Source organism: Rosa rugosa, chromosome 2 (genome assembly GCF_958449725.1).
Source record: "Rosa rugosa chromosome 2, drRosRugo1.1, whole genome shotgun sequence".
Classification (NCBI taxonomy): Eukaryota; Viridiplantae; Streptophyta; class Magnoliopsida; order Rosales; family Rosaceae; genus Rosa; species Rosa rugosa.
Genome location: NC_084821.1, coordinates 68,490,455 through 68,507,855, shown reverse-complemented (window position 1 = coordinate 68,507,855; position 17,401 = coordinate 68,490,455). Strand labels below are relative to the sequence as shown.

The following is a 17,401-nucleotide window of genomic DNA, read 5'->3' as shown; positions in this document are numbered from 1 at the left end:
TCATTTTTTTAATAATATTTCATCTTAAATTTTTTTGCACTTCCTAAAATGCCCTCAAAAGTCAGATTTTCTTTTATTTTCTTTTTGGGTCTTTTCTTCTCTCTCTCTCTCCCTCCCTCTTCTCACGACAACAATCTCCCTCTTCTCTCTTTCTTCTCCAGATAACGACCTCTTCTCCATTGAAAATTGGTCATCTTCTCCATTCAAAAGTCAATTAAGGGGAATAGTAAGAAACAGTTCCTGAGTGCAGGCTTGCCATCGCTGTTGAGGTCAAAGAACAAGTCTCATGTAAGTAGATTTCCTTGATTCTTCTCAGTTAGTTTATGAGTTCGTAATTTGGATTGGATTTTACATTAAGTTTCAGTTTTGATTTCAGTTGGGTTATTTTTGCTCTTTGATTTCTGCTAATTTTATTCAATTGGGTATAGCATGAGAAGTTTAGGATATTTGATCGAGTGAGCGATTGTGCATCACTGATTTCCTATTATAGTATGCATAATAGTGACTTTTGGGTTTTCAGAGGGCAAAATCATTTGGGTTCTACGGACAAAGAGAAAAAGAGACGAGACGGAAAAAAAAAAAGAAAAAAAAAAAAGGGAGAAGAGAACAGGGGAAGAAGGGAAACAAGAAGAGATTCAGAGGAAGAAAGAAAAGGGGAGAGAGGAAGAACAAAAGAAAAAAAAGAAGTGGCTCTCCCTGTCTGTAGTTGAGCAACTAACTGAGACTGCACTTGCTATCACCAACCAGGGACCAACAAGGTCACATTCCTACTACATTTTAGCACGATCTTACCATAGCAAGGTAAGAAAATATTATGCTCTTCTTTTTTATATGGCAAGGTCATGATAATGAAGGGCTCTTTATATTTTTTCTAATCTCTATATTGTGTTGGTAAAGGAAGTATAGCTGGGCAATAAAAGATATTTGTTTGACGTGTTCTTGGTCATTTACTCATGGGTAATTCATGGTAGAGGGACTGATTTGTACTATTTGTAACTGTTAATGCAGGGACTGGCTATGGTAATGCCACTTCTAAAGTTGCTGTAAGTAATCCAATTAACTTATTTGATAATTCCTGCACTTGATTTCTTTGTTGATAAAATTTCCAGCTACGGAAGTGTTTACACTGATATACTAATCCATTGGTTATTTTTTTTTTTTTTTCAATTAAGTAGAGCTTTCTTTCGTGAATGTCTTACATTTTTAGATTATGACATGAGCCAGTATAAAATGAGGCAAAAACAAGTTGATGTCTACGAACAATAAATCTGTTTGGCAACTTTTATTGAAATTGTATTGACTCTGTAGGCATGTGGAATTCTTAGAAATACATAATTTCTGTAGAAATACCTTATTAGTGATTTGCTATTGTTTATATAATGTTTTTTATGCTTATTTCGAAGAAATTTGACATCCTTGCCTTTTGTTATTTTCCTATCTAAAAACAGGTTTTAGGAGGAATCAAGTCTGCCACATTATGGTGAGAAGCAATCTTCTTTGTGTGTATTTGTTTTGTGAGATCAATACAAAAGTGGGAGAGGGATTTGAGTTTTGATTACAGTCCGAAATTCCCAATTGTTGATTTTTTCTTTTTGGATTGTTTGCAAATAGACCACTTCTTTTCCATTTACGAAATCATTCACAAATAGTGACTTTTTCTTTTCTAAGGTGGAACTGACAAGAAAATATTGTAAGGGACGATTTGTCTTTAGATTTGGAAGGTACTTAATATTTTTAGTTTTGATGTTAGCTTTAGTTACATTTCTAGACAGATGTTCGCAGTTTTTCATTAGTATTTAACTCAATGTTTCAATCTTTGAGAATATATGCTGTTAGTATACTTCATGTAACTTGAAAATGACCATTTTTTTTCATACTGCCTAATAAGAGGGGCTTAGTTGAGTTTTTACAGCGATTTGGCTGGATGGTGATGGATTTATTGCGGAAGGATCTAACATGAATGTGGCTTTTGTTAGAAAAGACAAGGAACTTCTGATGCCTTAGTTTGACAAAATACCAAGTGGCTGCACGGCTAAGAGAGTTTTGGCGCTTGCAGAAGGCCTGGTGAAGGAGGGTAAGCTTCAAGGAATGCTCTGTAAAGATCCTTCTAAAAGGCTCGCTGCTCACCAGGTTTTAGGTAGTTTAAGTAATGATTGCAGTAATAGAGTTTGCTCAAATGAGATCATTCTAGCTAGCATCTGTAATATGATACGAGTTAAAGTTGAAAGTTTGGTGTAGTATGATCAGTACTTTGATATGAGGACTCCAAATTTCTCAATTTATCAGCAAACATATTACCCACAAATCATAAAGAAAGAAACTTGTCCAATTTGATATGAGCCAGAAGAGAAGGAACAGTAAGAAAGATTGAATTGCAGAAGAGAAAAACAAAGTTAAACATGAAATTAGAGTTGATATAGTGAGATAATAAAGAGAAAAGTTGGGATTGTGACCTGTTGGAAAGAAGAAGGGTTGAGGTTGACCAATTTCAATGGAGAAGAGGTCGTTATCTGGAGAAGAAAGAGAGAAGAGGGGAATTGTTGTCGTGAGAAGAGGGAGGGAGAGAGAGAGAGAAGAAAAGACCCAAAAAGAAAATAAAAGAAAATCTGACTTTTGAGGGCATTTTAGGAAGTACAAAAAAATTTGGGATGAAATATTATTAAAAAAATGAAAATGGGTGTGGTTTGTAAATATGTGGGTGCAAATTTCACCCCCCTATAATAACTTGTCTAAAAAGTAAAATAAAATCAAGAATCAAGGAGGCTAGATGTTAACTTCTAGAGATTGAAAATATATATCAGTTATAAACAGAATGAAAGCTTAAATGACATTTAAGAAACGAAAATAGGGTTATAACTAACAATGTTTTATGACTTTACTAACGACCTTTGAGTCTCTCGAGTGTTGAGCACTAAGACGTGCCATTGATTTGAGCAATAATATTTCAATTTCAGTAGTACTGTTTTGCTTTACTCATGGCGTTATGCTTGATTTTTACGTACTTGCCACCTAATCTTAGTCCTATATTTAACATTCAAGTGTTCATCTTTCATCAAGAAATGACCAGAAACTCATATGAATTCATAACTGTAAAATTAGAAAGAAAAGTAATATCACAGTATACTGGAAAAGTTATGGCGGATCAAATAAACGAGCAAAAGAACAATAACTGAGAGTCCGGACGAAATAAAAACACAGCTAGCTAGTAACAATCAAAAGGGCTAGGTAGCTAATCAAGCTCAGAGGGTTTTTTCTTTCTCATTGTTCCTAATGTTATGAGGCTTATTGTATCTCTTTATCCAATGCACCAGTCTCTCACCCAAGATACATGTCTTCAAGATCGCAGACATAAAAGTTCTATTCACATCGGTTTTCTTATTCACTAATTCAAACAATTTGGACCTGGTAGTCTCTAGTTCCTCCTCATATTGCTGGAGTTCACCTTCCACCGATGCCAAAAATTTGTCCACCAAATTAGTCTTGAGACCACGTTGCCGTTGGGTCAAGTGAAATCTCAAAATGTCAATTTTCATGTTCAAACTCCTTATTCCTTTGTAGATACTTGAGTAGTGATTGCCCCATCTCCTGCAACGTTACCTCGTTCAAGTTCTCAGCTTCCAGTAAACCTAATTTTTTTGAATTGTAGGCTTTAATCTTCTCGAGTTGTGTGCTTGCCAAATCCACCAGCACAGAAATATCAATATCCTCCTCCTCAAATAATTTGATTGTAGACTGGATTGAAGATCCTACGTACTGTTGACAAATTTTTTTTGCTGCCTCCCTGTTTTGTCTCTTCATCATTGTCAGCAACCCCTTTTGTGTAATCATCTCTAGCTGCACAATAGAATTGAAAAGATAAACATCTTCAAGGAGGTTCGCATTATGAAGATTGAATAGTCGAGCCTTTAGGGTCTCCACGGCCTTCAATTTCACCTGATCAAGTTCATCAGATTCGGAAACATCTTCTAATTTAACGACAACCTTCCATTCAACTGCTTCAAATACTCGATCGGCACTTCCAAAAGCTCGGAATATTGGTCATAATAACTCCCACCATCATTTTCATGATGGTCAACATCCCCAGAACGAGTCGTATTCTTGTATTTCTTCTTCATTGTTGATCGATGCTACTTGAATACAATCAATCTGTGTAAACCTAGGAGTTTTAATTCAATCTTAACTAGGAGTACTTTTATAATGTTTAAGAATGAAGGATGCAATAGGATATCTGTGTCTTTAATTAATAATATGAACCTCTATATATAGAGTGTATAGGTACAAAACCATTGAGTACAAAGAATCTTATTCTAATTAAAAATAGGAATCTAGAATAATCTTCTCCTATTACAACAATGGAAAACAATCCTAATTTAGTAAGGCGCACATAAATCGAATATCCTTCAATATAATATATATATATATATATATATATATACAGATTCTATCCAGAGCGGAGCTCCGCTTTGAAAATTAACGTGTGAAGTTCGAGTTTTTGGTCACTTTTCGGTCGCATATCCACATCTTGACCGTTCAGTTTTTAGGTACTAGTGTATAGATCGTCTCTGCAAATTTTCAGCTAAAATGATGATCGTTAAGGCATTGATAATTGTCTTAAAGCTAGTACGGTTCAGGTTGACAGATTCAGTCCGTCCATTAGTTTAAGCGAGTTAGATACCTTAACGATAATCAATTTGGCTGAAAATTTGCAGAGATGATCTATACACTAGTACTTAAAAACTGAACGGTCGAGATGTGGATATGCGACCGAAAAGTGGACTCAAAACTCGAACTTCACAGGTTAATTTCAAAGCAGAGCTCCGCTCTGGATAAAATCTGTATATATATATATATATATATATATATATATATACAGATTTTATCCAGAGCCGTATAGATCATCTCTGCAAATTTTCAGCCAAATTGATTATCGTTAAGGTATCTAACTCGCTTAAACTAATGGACGGACTGAATCTGTCAACCTGAACCGTACTAGCTTTAAGACAATTATCAATGCCTTAACGATCATCATTTTAGCTGAAAATTTGCAGAGACGATCTATACACTAGTACCTAAAAACTGAACGGTCAAGATGTGGATATGCGACCGAAAAGTGACCCAAAACTTGAACTTCACACGTTAATTTCTGGATAAGAATATATATTTTTAAAGGACAAAACTAGGAGTTCAATCCATAAGAATTTGTAAACTAGACCATTAGATTACATTGGTGTTAACTTTTATTATTATTTTTTTGAAAACGTTTATCTTTCAAAACGCTTCATGATAAGGTATTTAGTATACAGAGGACATAATGGATCAAACTAGAAAAATAAACTAATGCATGAAATAAAACCAAAGAATGGATTCATGGAATGAAATCGACCTTGAAATAGTAAGTATAATTTTACCCCTCTTTATTTTACTACAGGATTTGCGGTTCGGAGTAACTTTTGGCTAATAGTTACCCATTGACTTTCAGTCCCAAACTCCTACTTGTACTCCATTGTAGAAACTGAGCTCAGCGTACCCGTCTCTCTCTTGTTCTCTGAACTCTGTGTCAGAAATGAACCAGATTCACCACAAGTACGTAACCGTACAAGGCCTGAAGCTCCATGTCGCCGACATCGGAACAGGTCAGCACTCCCGGAAAACCATGCAATCAAGTACTATCCTTGTTGCACCTTTAGTTTAACTGTCTAATATAATCGAATACTTTCTCTCGTGTTTTTCAGGTCCCAACGTGGTCGTGTTCCTGCATGGTTTCCCGGAGATATGGTATTCCTGGCGCCACCAGATGATCGCCGTAGCCGACGCCGGTTTCCGGGCCATCGCTCCTGACTACCGCGGATACGGACTATCCGACCCGCCTCCCCAACCCGAGAAGACCTCCTCCCATGACCTCATCAATGACCTTATTGGAATTCTTGATGCTTTGGGTATTCCTAAGGTAGTCTAAAAAAGTACTAATACTATGATTGAGAATTTGAAATACCAATTTGTTCACTTCCCTTATTTTGTAGTTTGGGATTTTGGGAACTCCAATTTGTTTATTTGGGATCGATTGGTGCATGATAAAAGAAAGTTTGTTCCTTTCAAAAAAAAAAAGAAAGTTTGTTTATTTTTATTTTTGGATGAAAAATGGACCAAAAATTTATGAACTTGGGTACTTTAATAGAGTTAAGTTTGAATCTTGATGGGAAAGGTTCTTGCCTCTAAGTTGTCTTCAATTTATTGATGCTGTTGTAAATCATTATGGCTATATCATGTAAATAGATATAGGGTAAATCATTATGTTGTTATAGGCTTACCCTTTCCATGTTTTATGGATGACTTTAGGAATCCTTGTTTTATGGAGGACTTTAGGGGTCCTTGTTTTATGGAGGACTTTAGGCTACATGTTCCCTATCTTCCACTATATGTAGTCCATTTCTCATCCATGTTAGAAGATGAAAAACAGAAAATACTACACTTATTATCTGCATCTAAACTCTCTCTCTCTCTCAAGTTCTTAGAAGCAAAGCTCTCTCCATTTTCTGAAACACTTTTTATGTTAGTTTTACAACACGTTATCAGCACGACTAGCTCTAGGATTCGGATTGCCGATCGACAAGAGAAGAGGTGAATAACTCTTGGGTTGCAGAAAAGAAGAGGTTCATCATTCAATCAACATCAATCTACCAGCTCTACAACCAAGTATGTTTTTCCAAGCAAAAACGGATTTTACTGTTTCAGTTTACCTTCTGTCCTCTGTGTTCCCGTATTTATTTAAAATAGTAATTCAACTCCAAAATTCACCAAATTTTGTATGCTAGAGCCTCTGTGTGTTTACTGCATCTCTATAATTTTTCATATTTTTCTGGGTTGTTTTGGTTGGGATTTTGGTTTGTTTTTCGACTGCTATTCAGTAGAAGCTGCAATCACGATTTATGACTTTTATTGAAGCATCTAGTTTAACTTAATCATCTATGAGAGACACTTATTTCTCTTGCACTATAATTGGCATAATGGAATGAGTAAAAGGAAAATCAATAGCTTTTTAATTTAGCTATTAATTCATGTATATTGTGACAAATATCTATAAATACTTGTTTGGACTTTGTGATAATGATACATCTTTCCTTCATTATTTATTATGATAATGTTTTGTGGTGTTACCTGCTCATATTAAATTTAAATATTTTACCCGCTTAAATTCTTTGCATTAGAATATATATGTGCGGAATGCAGGTACTTAACGAACCGGAAGTTCACACACATAAACATTGAACCAAAATTTCATACATAAATATTGAACCAGAAGTTCACATATAGTATCGAACCTGTAGTTTTGACAACACTGAAATATTATGAATCTTTCCAAGTAGGCTCACCCAATTCGATGTGATGTCTAGGCAAGATACAATGAGGCTGTGTACTTAAGAGAGCCTCGCTCCACCCAAACCTCATACTCTTACCTGGTCGTATTTAATTGGAGTTACCAAAAGGGTTGAGTAATAACTTTTCATTCCTTGGCAGACCAGCTTGAGCCCAGCAGGCCCACTCTCCCTCTGCGGGACCTAGCAGCCCAGTAGGCCTCACACACCATTTAAATTACGCATGAAAGGCCGGGTCACAAGCCCGCAGACTAAGCCCGATAGGCTTCACTATCAAGCCCACTCCTTTGGTCCAGCAGAATCAAATAAAAGGAAAAATGATTTGATATTGTAAATAGATTCACCATATTTAATATGTGTAATTAATTGCCAGAAACATTTATTCACATAATTGTGTGATAATTACTATGTTATTTTACTAGCATGCAATTAATATCTCAATTGATTTGTGATTTCCATTTATCCAATTTGTGAGATTATTTCAATCTGCTCAATTCAATATTATTGTGTTACTTGTCTAAATTTTCGCACTAGAATATATGTGTAGAAAATGCAGGTACCTAATGAACTAGAAGTTCTAAATGAACCAGTAGTTCATTCACATATCGAACCTGTAGTTTCGATAATGCCATTTAAGAAACTTGAAGTTTCCTTCATAAATTCACCACACATGATAAAACCAGTAGATTTTACATGTTTAATCCGATTTTCCATACCATGTTATAGAACCTGAAATTCCTATTAGTTGCTTATGGACGATACTACCCAAAGCACTAAGATTATTTGTTCCTTTCCTGTAAGAAATGCCAAATCTCAACAAACTTGACTTTGTTGCTTTGGAGGTTTCCAGAAGAAACTATCTAAAGTGAACTCAAGATGTGAAAATTCATCTGATTGCAAAGAAGATGAGATCAACAATCAATGCTAACAATGTCGTCATTGAGGCTTTTAATATGAGTGCCATAATTTTCAAAGGAAACGTATGGAGAAAACACTCCAAGTTGAGTATCCGATGAAGAGGATACACAGACTCTTTGGGTCGCTCTAGAAGAGCACTTTCACCATCAAATGACCATTTTCTTGCTTGAAGCAAGACATGATTGGCAGAACGAAATTAGCCCATATGATCGTCTGCCACTTGGCCAAAGCCCAAGAGGCCATGTAATCAGGCTCCACGTGGCCAAGGCCCACGTGGTAGGAACCATGATGCCATAACTCAACAAGCCCAAGTTGAAAGGAACACTGGTCCGGCCCGCTGCCACCAGAATCAGCATGATCTTTGTTATCAATGTGGAGGAATTGACTGCTGGTCCCGCACCTGTTGTGCGATAGCCTAAGCAGTAGATGAGTATTACGCCGGTCGCGGAACTCGAAATACCAACTTTATTAAAGGGTCATTTTCTATCGATTCCACACTAGAGATCACGGATTTTCAGGCAGTTACTGAACATACCGAGGATTAGAACTCGAAGACATGGGTATAATTGGCCCCTTGTGCCATATCTATTTCATCTTAATGAATGAAACATCTTCGGATTTTGGTGATTTATGTTTTCAATTATTTTGGATTATAGAAATGTGGTTATGTTCGAATATATTTAATTCAATAAACTTATTCATACATGTGATCCATTGAATTAAATAAATGAATAGGCATATTCTGTGGGGAAGTTTGTTGTCTGGTTAAAAGTGCTATTACGCACACCATACTCCCAGATCGGAGATATTTTTCAAACTTATTGTCTATTCATACCTCTGTGACAACCGTATCAGGCCAATCCAACCTGATAGAGGGTTATGGCAAAACCCACTATATGTTGTCCAATGGTACTGAACCTACCATTAATGAGGCCTTATAATCTCCACGTTCCAGAAGAACGTTATTGAGTATTAAGGATATTCGAACCAACGGTTATCACGCTGAAACCACTGAGAAAAATGAGTGTAATATCTTTGCATAACCTCCAAAGTGTGTGGCCAGAAGCGTACATTGGAGAAATTGGAATCTGTTAGCTAGAAGCTAACTAATTTAAGCAACTACTTGCTATGGCATGACCGTTTGGGACACCCAGGTCAAAGTATGATGCACCGTATCCTCAATTCATTGCAGGTGCATCCCCTTCTGAATAAGGGTCTTGTATATAATGACACGCTATGCCATACTAGACCATCATATGCAAAGACTAGTACATACATCACCATTTTTCTGCACAGAATGCAAGGGAAATTTGTGGACATATATATCCAACCACCATGTGGACCAGTTAAATATTAATGGTTTTGGTTGATGTATCGACAAAGTGATCACATGTTACACTATTGTCCACAAGAAAACGCTGCTTTTGCTAAACTCTCACCCAGATCATGAAATTGAGGGTTCACCACTCGGATTATCCCATAAAGTCTATAAGACTTGATAATACCGGAGAGTTTACATTGAAGTCTTTCGATGATTATTGCATATCCCTTGGGATTGATGCTGAACATATAGTTCCCTATGTTCACACCCAAGATGGTCTCGCAAATAGAATCTTGGTAATGCGCACCAAGCTTCTAGTTTTTGCGTGGGGCTATGCAATCTTGCATGCAGCTATGTTGGTCCCGTTGAGGCCCACTGCTACCCAACCTTACTCCGCGTTACAGTTGGTAACTGGGTACGAACCTGATGTTTCGCACTTACTCGCATTTGGGTATGCAGTCCGCGTGCCAATTGTGCCGTCACAACGTACAAAATTGGGTCCTCAACGAAGGATGGGCATATATGTCGGTTATGAATCCCCATCCATTATACGCTTTTTAGAGCCCTTGACAGGCGATCTCTTTACCGCTAGATTTGCGGATTGTTACTTTGATGAGACAGTCTTCCCGCCGTTAGGGGGAGATAAGAACGTTACCGTTCCTGATGAACGACGTGAATTGACGTGGAAAGTCCCCACTATGTCTCATCTTGATCCCCGAACCGCACAATGTGATAATGAAGTGCGGAGAATTCTAGATCTACAGAGTGTAGCCCAAAATATGCCAGACGCTTTCTCTGATCTAGCTAAAGTGACGAGATCACATATACCTGCTGCAAATGTGCCTGCAAGGATAGATGTCCCTGTAGGACGCGTCGTCCCAGATGGACGAGGTACGACCATGGCGGCTAACCAGTCACATGTCCCTGCCCAGAAGCGAGGTAGACCACTAGGTTCGAAGGATTCCTATCCCCGGAAGAGGGTAAAACCAGCACAAACGAATCCACTAGACATCGCGATCTCAACTGATCCATCTCACGAGATAATTCCAGATTATGGGTCCGTCCTAGAAGAGACAACGTTGGGGGACGCTCCAACGTTTGAACCCACTCTCGAGAATAGAGAAATCTCGATAAATTATGCATGCTTAAGTGAGATTTGGAATCGAAATGAGATTATCATCGATGATATATTTGTATTCGCGGTAGCTACCGAAATTATAACTAGCGATGACATCGAACCTCGCTCTATTGATGAATGTCAACGTAGAGACGACTGGCCAAAATGGAAAGAAGCAATCCAGGTCGAATTAGATTCCTTGACAAAGAGAAAAGTGTTCGGACCTGTCGTTCCCACACCTCACCATGTTAAACCTGTAGGATTTAAATGGGTATTTGTAAGGAAGCGTAATGAGGAAAACGAGATTGTAAGATACAAGGCTCGTCTAGTGGCGCAAGGATTTTCTCAACTCCCTGTGATTGATTACGAGGAGGCGTATTCTCCAGTAATGGACGTCATAACGTTCCGCTACCTTATCAGTTTGGTAGTTTCTGAAAAACTGAATATGCAGCTTATGAATGTGGTCATAGCTTATCTCCATAGGGATCACAATACAGAGATATACATGAAAGTTCCTGAAGGACTTATGATACCCGATGCAAATAGTTCTAGACCACGGAACACGCTCTCCATTAGTTTTGAGGCGTTCACTTTATAGATTGAAAAAATCTAGACGGAGATGGTATAACTGTCTAAGTGAATATTTGATCGGGATGAGATATGTGAATAATAAACTATGCCCATGCGTGTTTATGAAGGAAACAAGTTCCGGGTTTGCAATTGTGCGGTCTATGTCAATGACATGAATTTGATTGATATTCCTGAAGAAATCAAAGAAACCGCAAAGCACCTGAAGTCAGAATTTGAGATGAAAGACCTTGGGAGAACAAATCATTGTCTCGGAGCCCGAGCACAGTGCAGATGAATTTTTGGTCCATCAACCAAATTACATCCAGAAGATGTTAAGACGCTTTAATGAGGATAAAAGCAAGCACACCCATGGTCGTCTGAAGTCTAGAGAGAACCGTATCATCCTGCAGATGATAACGAAGAGATATTGGTGTCAGAAGTCCCATATCTAAGTACAATAGACCATGGGTACTTGGCTCAATGCCCTAGACAGGACATCCCATTCGATGTGAACTTGTTAGCTAGATATAGCTCTGCGCCAACACGCCGCCACTGGAATGGCATGAAAGACATTTTTCCGCTACCTTAGAGGTACAACGGATATGGGCTTATTCTATCCCTACGCATCAAGGAATGGATCAAACCCCCTTGATCCTCAGAATGATGCTCGCCTTGTTGGATATGCTGATATAGACTATCTATCAGACCCGCACAAGGCACGTTCCCAAACTGGTTATGTCTTTACCATTGGGAATACTGCAATTTCTTGGAGGTCTACGAAATAGACACTTGTTGCTACCTCTTCGAATCATGCTGAGATACTAGCTCTTCAAGAAGCAGTATGTGAATGTACATGGCTAAGAGCCGTTACAAAGCATGTTCGAAGCACATGTGGACTGCATTCCACCACTGATGAACCAACCATTATCTACGAGGATAATGCTGCTTACATAGAGCAGATGAAGACGGGTTTCATCAAAGGAGACAACACCAAACATATTGCACCGAAGTTCTTCTTCAATCAGCAACAACAGGAGCATCAGAAGATTGAAGTCAAGCAGATTCGATCTGAAGATAATCGTGCAGACCTCTTTACCAAGTCACTACCAAAGTCTACATTCCAGAAGCATGTTCAAGGTATTGGTCTACGTAAACTATCTGAATTACCTAACATGTAATTTTCAGGGGGAGTCGAAATCAGGGGGAGTATCCCGAAGCATATACACTTGACCATCGTGTACTCTTTTCGTCATTCGTCCAGGGTTATTTTGTCCCACTGGGTTTTGTTACCTGGCAAGGTTTTAACGAGGCACATCTTTAGAATGGTCACCCCACTTATACTACATCCTGAAGATGCTTTGATTTGACATATATGCATTTGCTCATCTTTTCCCTTCGACCACGGGTTTCTCCCACTGGGTTTACCGGGCAAGGTTTTGGTGTAGCAAATCTAAATGCATCCCTCTCGTAGACATACTACCTGCTACTTCTGATGCTGATAAGAAAACTCCACTTATCTCCGAAGCTGTGATATTACTACTCCACACTCATACGCGTTGTGCTCTTTTTCTCCTTCGACCAAGGTTGTTTTTTTCCCACAGGGTTTTATTACTTGGCAAGGTTTTTGATGAGACAACTTAGAAGCGCACAACCCATGCAACACTATTAACATGAAATATCCAAGGGGGAGTGTTGTAAATCATTATGGCTATATCATGTAAATAGATATAGGGTAAATCATTATGTTGTTATAGGCTTACCCTTTCCATGTTTTATGGATGACTTTAGGAATCCTTGTTTTATGGAGGACTTTAGGGGTCCTTGTTTTATGGAGGACTTTAGGCTACATGTTCCCTATCTTCCACTATATGTAGTCCATTTCTCATCCATGTTAGAAGATGAAAAACAGAAAATACTACACTTATTATCTGCATCTAAACTCTCTCTCTCTCTCAAGTTCTTAGAAGCAAAGCTCTCTCCATTTTCTGAAACACTTTTTATGTTAGTTTTACAACAGATGCTACTTTTTTCTGTGTTGGTTATCAGCTTATAAAGATTTCAGCGAATTGCCTAGAGAACTAGACTTTTTGTATGATAAAGAGTAGAAGCTAGCTAAGCTTCGTTGTGCACTATTTGTTAGATGTTGTTTGGTAACAGAGAAAGCATGTATCTAATGAGCCTAGGTAAATTGACTCTTCAGATTGATGTAACATGATCATCTGTTACTCTAATGTAATTTATATAGGTTTTCCTCATCGGAAAAGATTTTGGAGCTAGACCGGTATACTTGTTTGCCCTTCTGCACCCAGAAAAGGTGTTGGGAGTTGTAACAATGGGAGTTCCATACAGGCCACCATCAACTCGTTCCCCATATGATAAAGATCTCCCTGAAGGTTTCTACATCAATAGATGGCGGGTAGGGATTCTATTGGTCTTGTTATCTATTCAATGTCCACTGCCATGACTTGCTTGTAATGAAATTTTGGGCTCTATTATAGGAACCTGGCAGGGCTGAAGCTGATTTTGGACGCCTTGATGCAAAAACAGTTGTTAGGAATGTTTACATCCTTTTCTCAAGAAGCGAACTACCAATAGCTGCTGAGAACCAGGAGATCATGGACTTGGTGGACTCGTCCACACCTCTTCCCCCTTGGTTTACTGAGGAAGATCTTGAAGCATATGGAAAGCTGTATGAGAAATCAGGTTTCCGAACTGCCTTGCAAATGCCATATAGGTACTGCAATTGATCTTAATTTGATTTTCTATTGAGTGACTAAGTGGTCTTATTACAATCACCTTATAGCACCAGTTTGCAGGTATAAGAGAGCTTGTACTTCTAAAAGATTTTACACTTTCACCTTGCATACTAGAGTACTAGACAGTTGATGATGAGGACGTTAATTGATGTGAAATGATCAGAACTAGCATTCAAAATTAGTTCAATCCTGCTAACTAGACAAAGTTGCAAGTAAACTAGTAATCTTTAGTGATTCTTAACTATGTTGCATATATTGACAGGAAATCCATAGACGACTTGGGCACAACCGAATCAATCGTTAGAGTTCCAGTGCTGTTTTTAATGGGAGAGAAGGATTATTTCTTGAAATTTCCAGGGATAGAACATTACATAAACAGTGGAAAGTTAAACGAGTTTGTCCCCGATTTGGAGATTGTATCTCTGCCGGAAGGAACACATTTTGTTCAAGAACAATCACCTAAACAGGTTAATGAGCTCATCCTCACCTTCCTCAGAAAGCACATTTGATCGCTCATGCTTGTATTATGATGATTTCCAGATATGAAGTTTGTCCAAAGTTTGGGAGAGAGGTCATGTGGTGTGATAGTGTGACTAATTTAGTGTGTAGTTTTGTACAATCAAATAAGGCCCATATATCAACTCCTACTATTGTTGTGACTTTGTTAGCTTGTGGCATGCAATTTTTCTCAATACCACTAGTTATTTTATATCAAATATCATGAATATGAGATGAATGAGAGTGAACTCTTGAAAGTATCGGAGTTCATATATTTATCTCCACCATATTATCGAACTCCCAAATGAATAATAAATTTAGACGAGTTTGGTTTGTTTAGTATGCAACGTGAAATCGACCACAGTAACTGAATTTGCATTACGGACAAATTCGAATAATAGTCACACATGCTTTCAGTCCCCAAATTCTCTATTCAAAGATTCTTTTGGCTCCACTCCATTGTCCTAAACAAGAACTCAGTTTCACTTTCTGTCTTGTTCTCTGAACTTAAGTTGTACCAGAAAATGGACCAGATTCAGCACAAGTACGTAACCGTACATGGCCTGAACCTCCACGTCGCCGACTTCGGAACCGGTAAGAATAATCCCGGAAAACCATGCAATCAAGTACTGTCCTTTTCCACCTTAGTTATTATTGTTCTTGGTCTAAATCGACGGTCGTGTTTTTCAGGTCCCAATGTGGTCGTGTTCCTGCACGGATTCCCAGAAATCTGGTACTCGTGGCGCCACCAGATGGTCGCCGTGGCCAATGCCGGGTTCCGGGCCATCGCGCCCGACTACCGCGGGTACGGACTCTCCGACCCACCACCCAAACCGGAGAAGACCACCTTCCATGACCTCATCAATGACCTCCTTGGAATTCTCGATGCTCTGGCCATTCCCAAGGTAATTGAGAATTTACAATACCGATTTGACTCCTCTCTTATTTCGTAATTACTTGTTGGGAAATTTGGATATTGAATTTTGTTAATCTACTTACTTCGTCTTGGTGGGAACAAATGGGTTATGAAGTCATGAACTTGGTTCCTTTATTTGATGTTTTGGTTATGGACATCGAAGCCCATTTAAAGTACTTATTTTTATGATTGATAGTATGTATTTAAGCTATTTGCTCCCTAAAGCTGGAGACTTTTGTGTGATGAAAGAGTAGAAATATATAGTGTAGTTTTTGTATGACTAAAAGCATCTGCTATACTTCCTTGTGAACCTATTTTCAGTTTTGCTTGCAAGTCTAAAAGACTGAAACATATTGTCATATGATGTGTTCAAACACGGTGCAAATATATTGATATGTAGGTATGTAATTTACATAGGTTTTCCTCATTGCGAAAGATTTTGGAGCCCGGCCGGCATACTTGTTTGCCCTTCTGCACCCAGAAAGGGTCTCGGGAGTTGTAACAATGGGAGTTCCATACACACCACCAACAAGTCGTCCCCAATACGAGAATTCCCTCCCTGAAGGTTTTTACATCAACAGATGGCAAGTAGGTATTCACTTGGTGTTGTTATGTATTCAATATGTGCACCACCATGACTTGCTTGTAATGAAATTTTGGCCTCTATTATAGGAACCTGGCCGGGCAGAAGCTGATTTTGGACGCCTTGATGCAAAAGCAGTTGTTCGGAATATTTACATCCTTTTCGCAAGAAGTGAACTACCAATAGCTGCAGAAAACCAGGAGATCATGGACTTGGTGGACTCGTCTACACCTCTTCCCCCATGGTTTACTGAGGAAGATCTTGAAGCATATGGAAAGTTGTACGAGAAATCAGGTTTCCGAACCGCACTGCAAGTTCCATATAGGTAATGCAATGCATTTGATCATAGATCTTCTGTTGAGTAACTAGTGGTCTTATAATACACTCATGAACCTCAAGTACAATAAAAGTTTAGAGTATCTAAAAGCGCTTTTAGCACTTCTCAAACACTATCAAAGGAGTGCTGTTAGTACCCCTAAAAGCACTCACCTTGCACAGTAGACAGTTATTGGTAACGACATTGATATGAAATTATCAGACCTAGCATTTGAAAGTAGTTTGACACTCGCTAACTAGACAAAGTTGCAAGTACTCCTTAATAATTTCCTTAACATCATTTTACATATTGACAGGGTGATTAAAGAAGATTTGGGCATAACCAATGATCCAACTGTTAAAGTTCCAGTGCTGAATATAATGGGAAACAAGGATTATGTATTCAAATTTCCAGGGATGGCAGATTACATAAACAGTGGAATGTTGAAAGAGTTTGTCCCCGATCTGGAGATTGTATTTCTCCCTGAAGGAACTCATTTTGTTCAAGAACAATTGCCTGAACAGATTAATGAGCTCATCCTCACCTTCCTTGGAAAGCACATTTGATTGGTGATGCTTCTATGATCATTACCAGACATAAAATTGTCCAAGGTTCCAGAGAGAAGATGAGGATAGGGAAGGATACCAACTTCCTACTTCTGTTGTGACATGTAACTTTTCGAGTTTCTCTGATACTGAATTAAGGCAATTCTGCCATGATCAGATTCCATAAATGTTAGACAGGCATTTTCCTTAAACTGCACTCTTTTTCACTTACATGCAACAGTGAAATCTACAAATAGGACCGTCAGGTCCTGATATGTGCATTACCAACACTAGCTGGTTCCCAAATTCCAGGCTCTACTTGCAGAAAATTTTGATCAAGCCTGCGTCCAGAGAGTTATGAAAAAAACTAGGGAGAATTTGTGGAACATTTGAAGAACTATCGATGACTGAAAAGAGAGCAGAAGAAACTACAAATAACAATCTTTATGAAGAATTGAATAAACTCAATCTCATATTCATATGTATGT

At 38.2% G+C, this 17,401-nt stretch overlaps 1 protein-coding gene and 1 long non-coding RNA gene across 10 annotated transcripts; both read left to right on the top strand.

Moving 5' to 3' along the window:
• Nucleotides 1-121: 121 nt before the first annotated feature.
• LOC133734103 (uncharacterized) lies at nt 122-2,255 on the top strand. Of its 8 annotated transcripts, none has more exons than XR_009858073.1 (6): nt 122-288; nt 521-801; nt 1,009-1,043; nt 1,449-1,480; nt 1,669-1,721; nt 1,982-2,255. It is a non-coding gene; the product is annotated as an uncharacterized LOC133734103 (long non-coding RNA). The 8 variants fall into 8 exon arrangements; XR_009858072.1 differs by having other exon boundaries at nt 1,977-2,255; XR_009858069.1 differs by having other exon boundaries at nt 1,913-2,255.
• A 3,221-nt stretch (nt 2,256-5,476) lies between these two features.
• Nucleotides 5,477-17,144, top strand: LOC133729664 (uncharacterized). 2 transcript variants are annotated; one of them, XM_062157227.1, is made up of 10 exons: nt 5,477-5,633; nt 5,733-5,947; nt 13,545-13,715; nt 13,798-14,033; nt 14,318-14,522; nt 15,066-15,147; nt 15,244-15,458; nt 15,887-16,057; nt 16,142-16,377; nt 16,685-17,144. In XM_062157227.1, exons 1-10 carry the CDS (start codon nt 5,564-5,566, stop codon nt 16,932-16,934), a joined length of 1,851 nt encoding a protein of 616 aa, XP_062013211.1. In that variant the 5' UTR covers nt 5,477-5,563; the 3' UTR covers nt 16,935-17,144. The 2 variants fall into 2 exon arrangements, with proteins under 2 accessions (XP_062013211.1, XP_062013212.1); XM_062157228.1 differs by having other exon boundaries at nt 5,480-5,633; nt 15,075-15,147.
• The last annotated feature ends 257 nt before the right edge of the window (nt 17,145-17,401 follow it).

Excerpts from the sequence above, each read along its gene's own strand:
- LOC133729664 (XM_062157227.1), top strand. The coding sequence starts at position 5,564 with ATGAACCAGATTCACCACAAGTACGTAACCGTACAAGGCCTGAAGCTC. Across the intron at positions 5,634-5,732 it reads TGTCGCCGACATCGGAACAG|GTCCCAACGTGGTCGTGTTC; the intron begins GTCAGCACTCCC and ends CGTGTTTTTCAG. Across the intron at positions 14,034-14,317 it reads GCCTTGCAAATGCCATATAG|GAAATCCATAGACGACTTGG; the intron begins GTACTGCAATTG and ends ATATATTGACAG.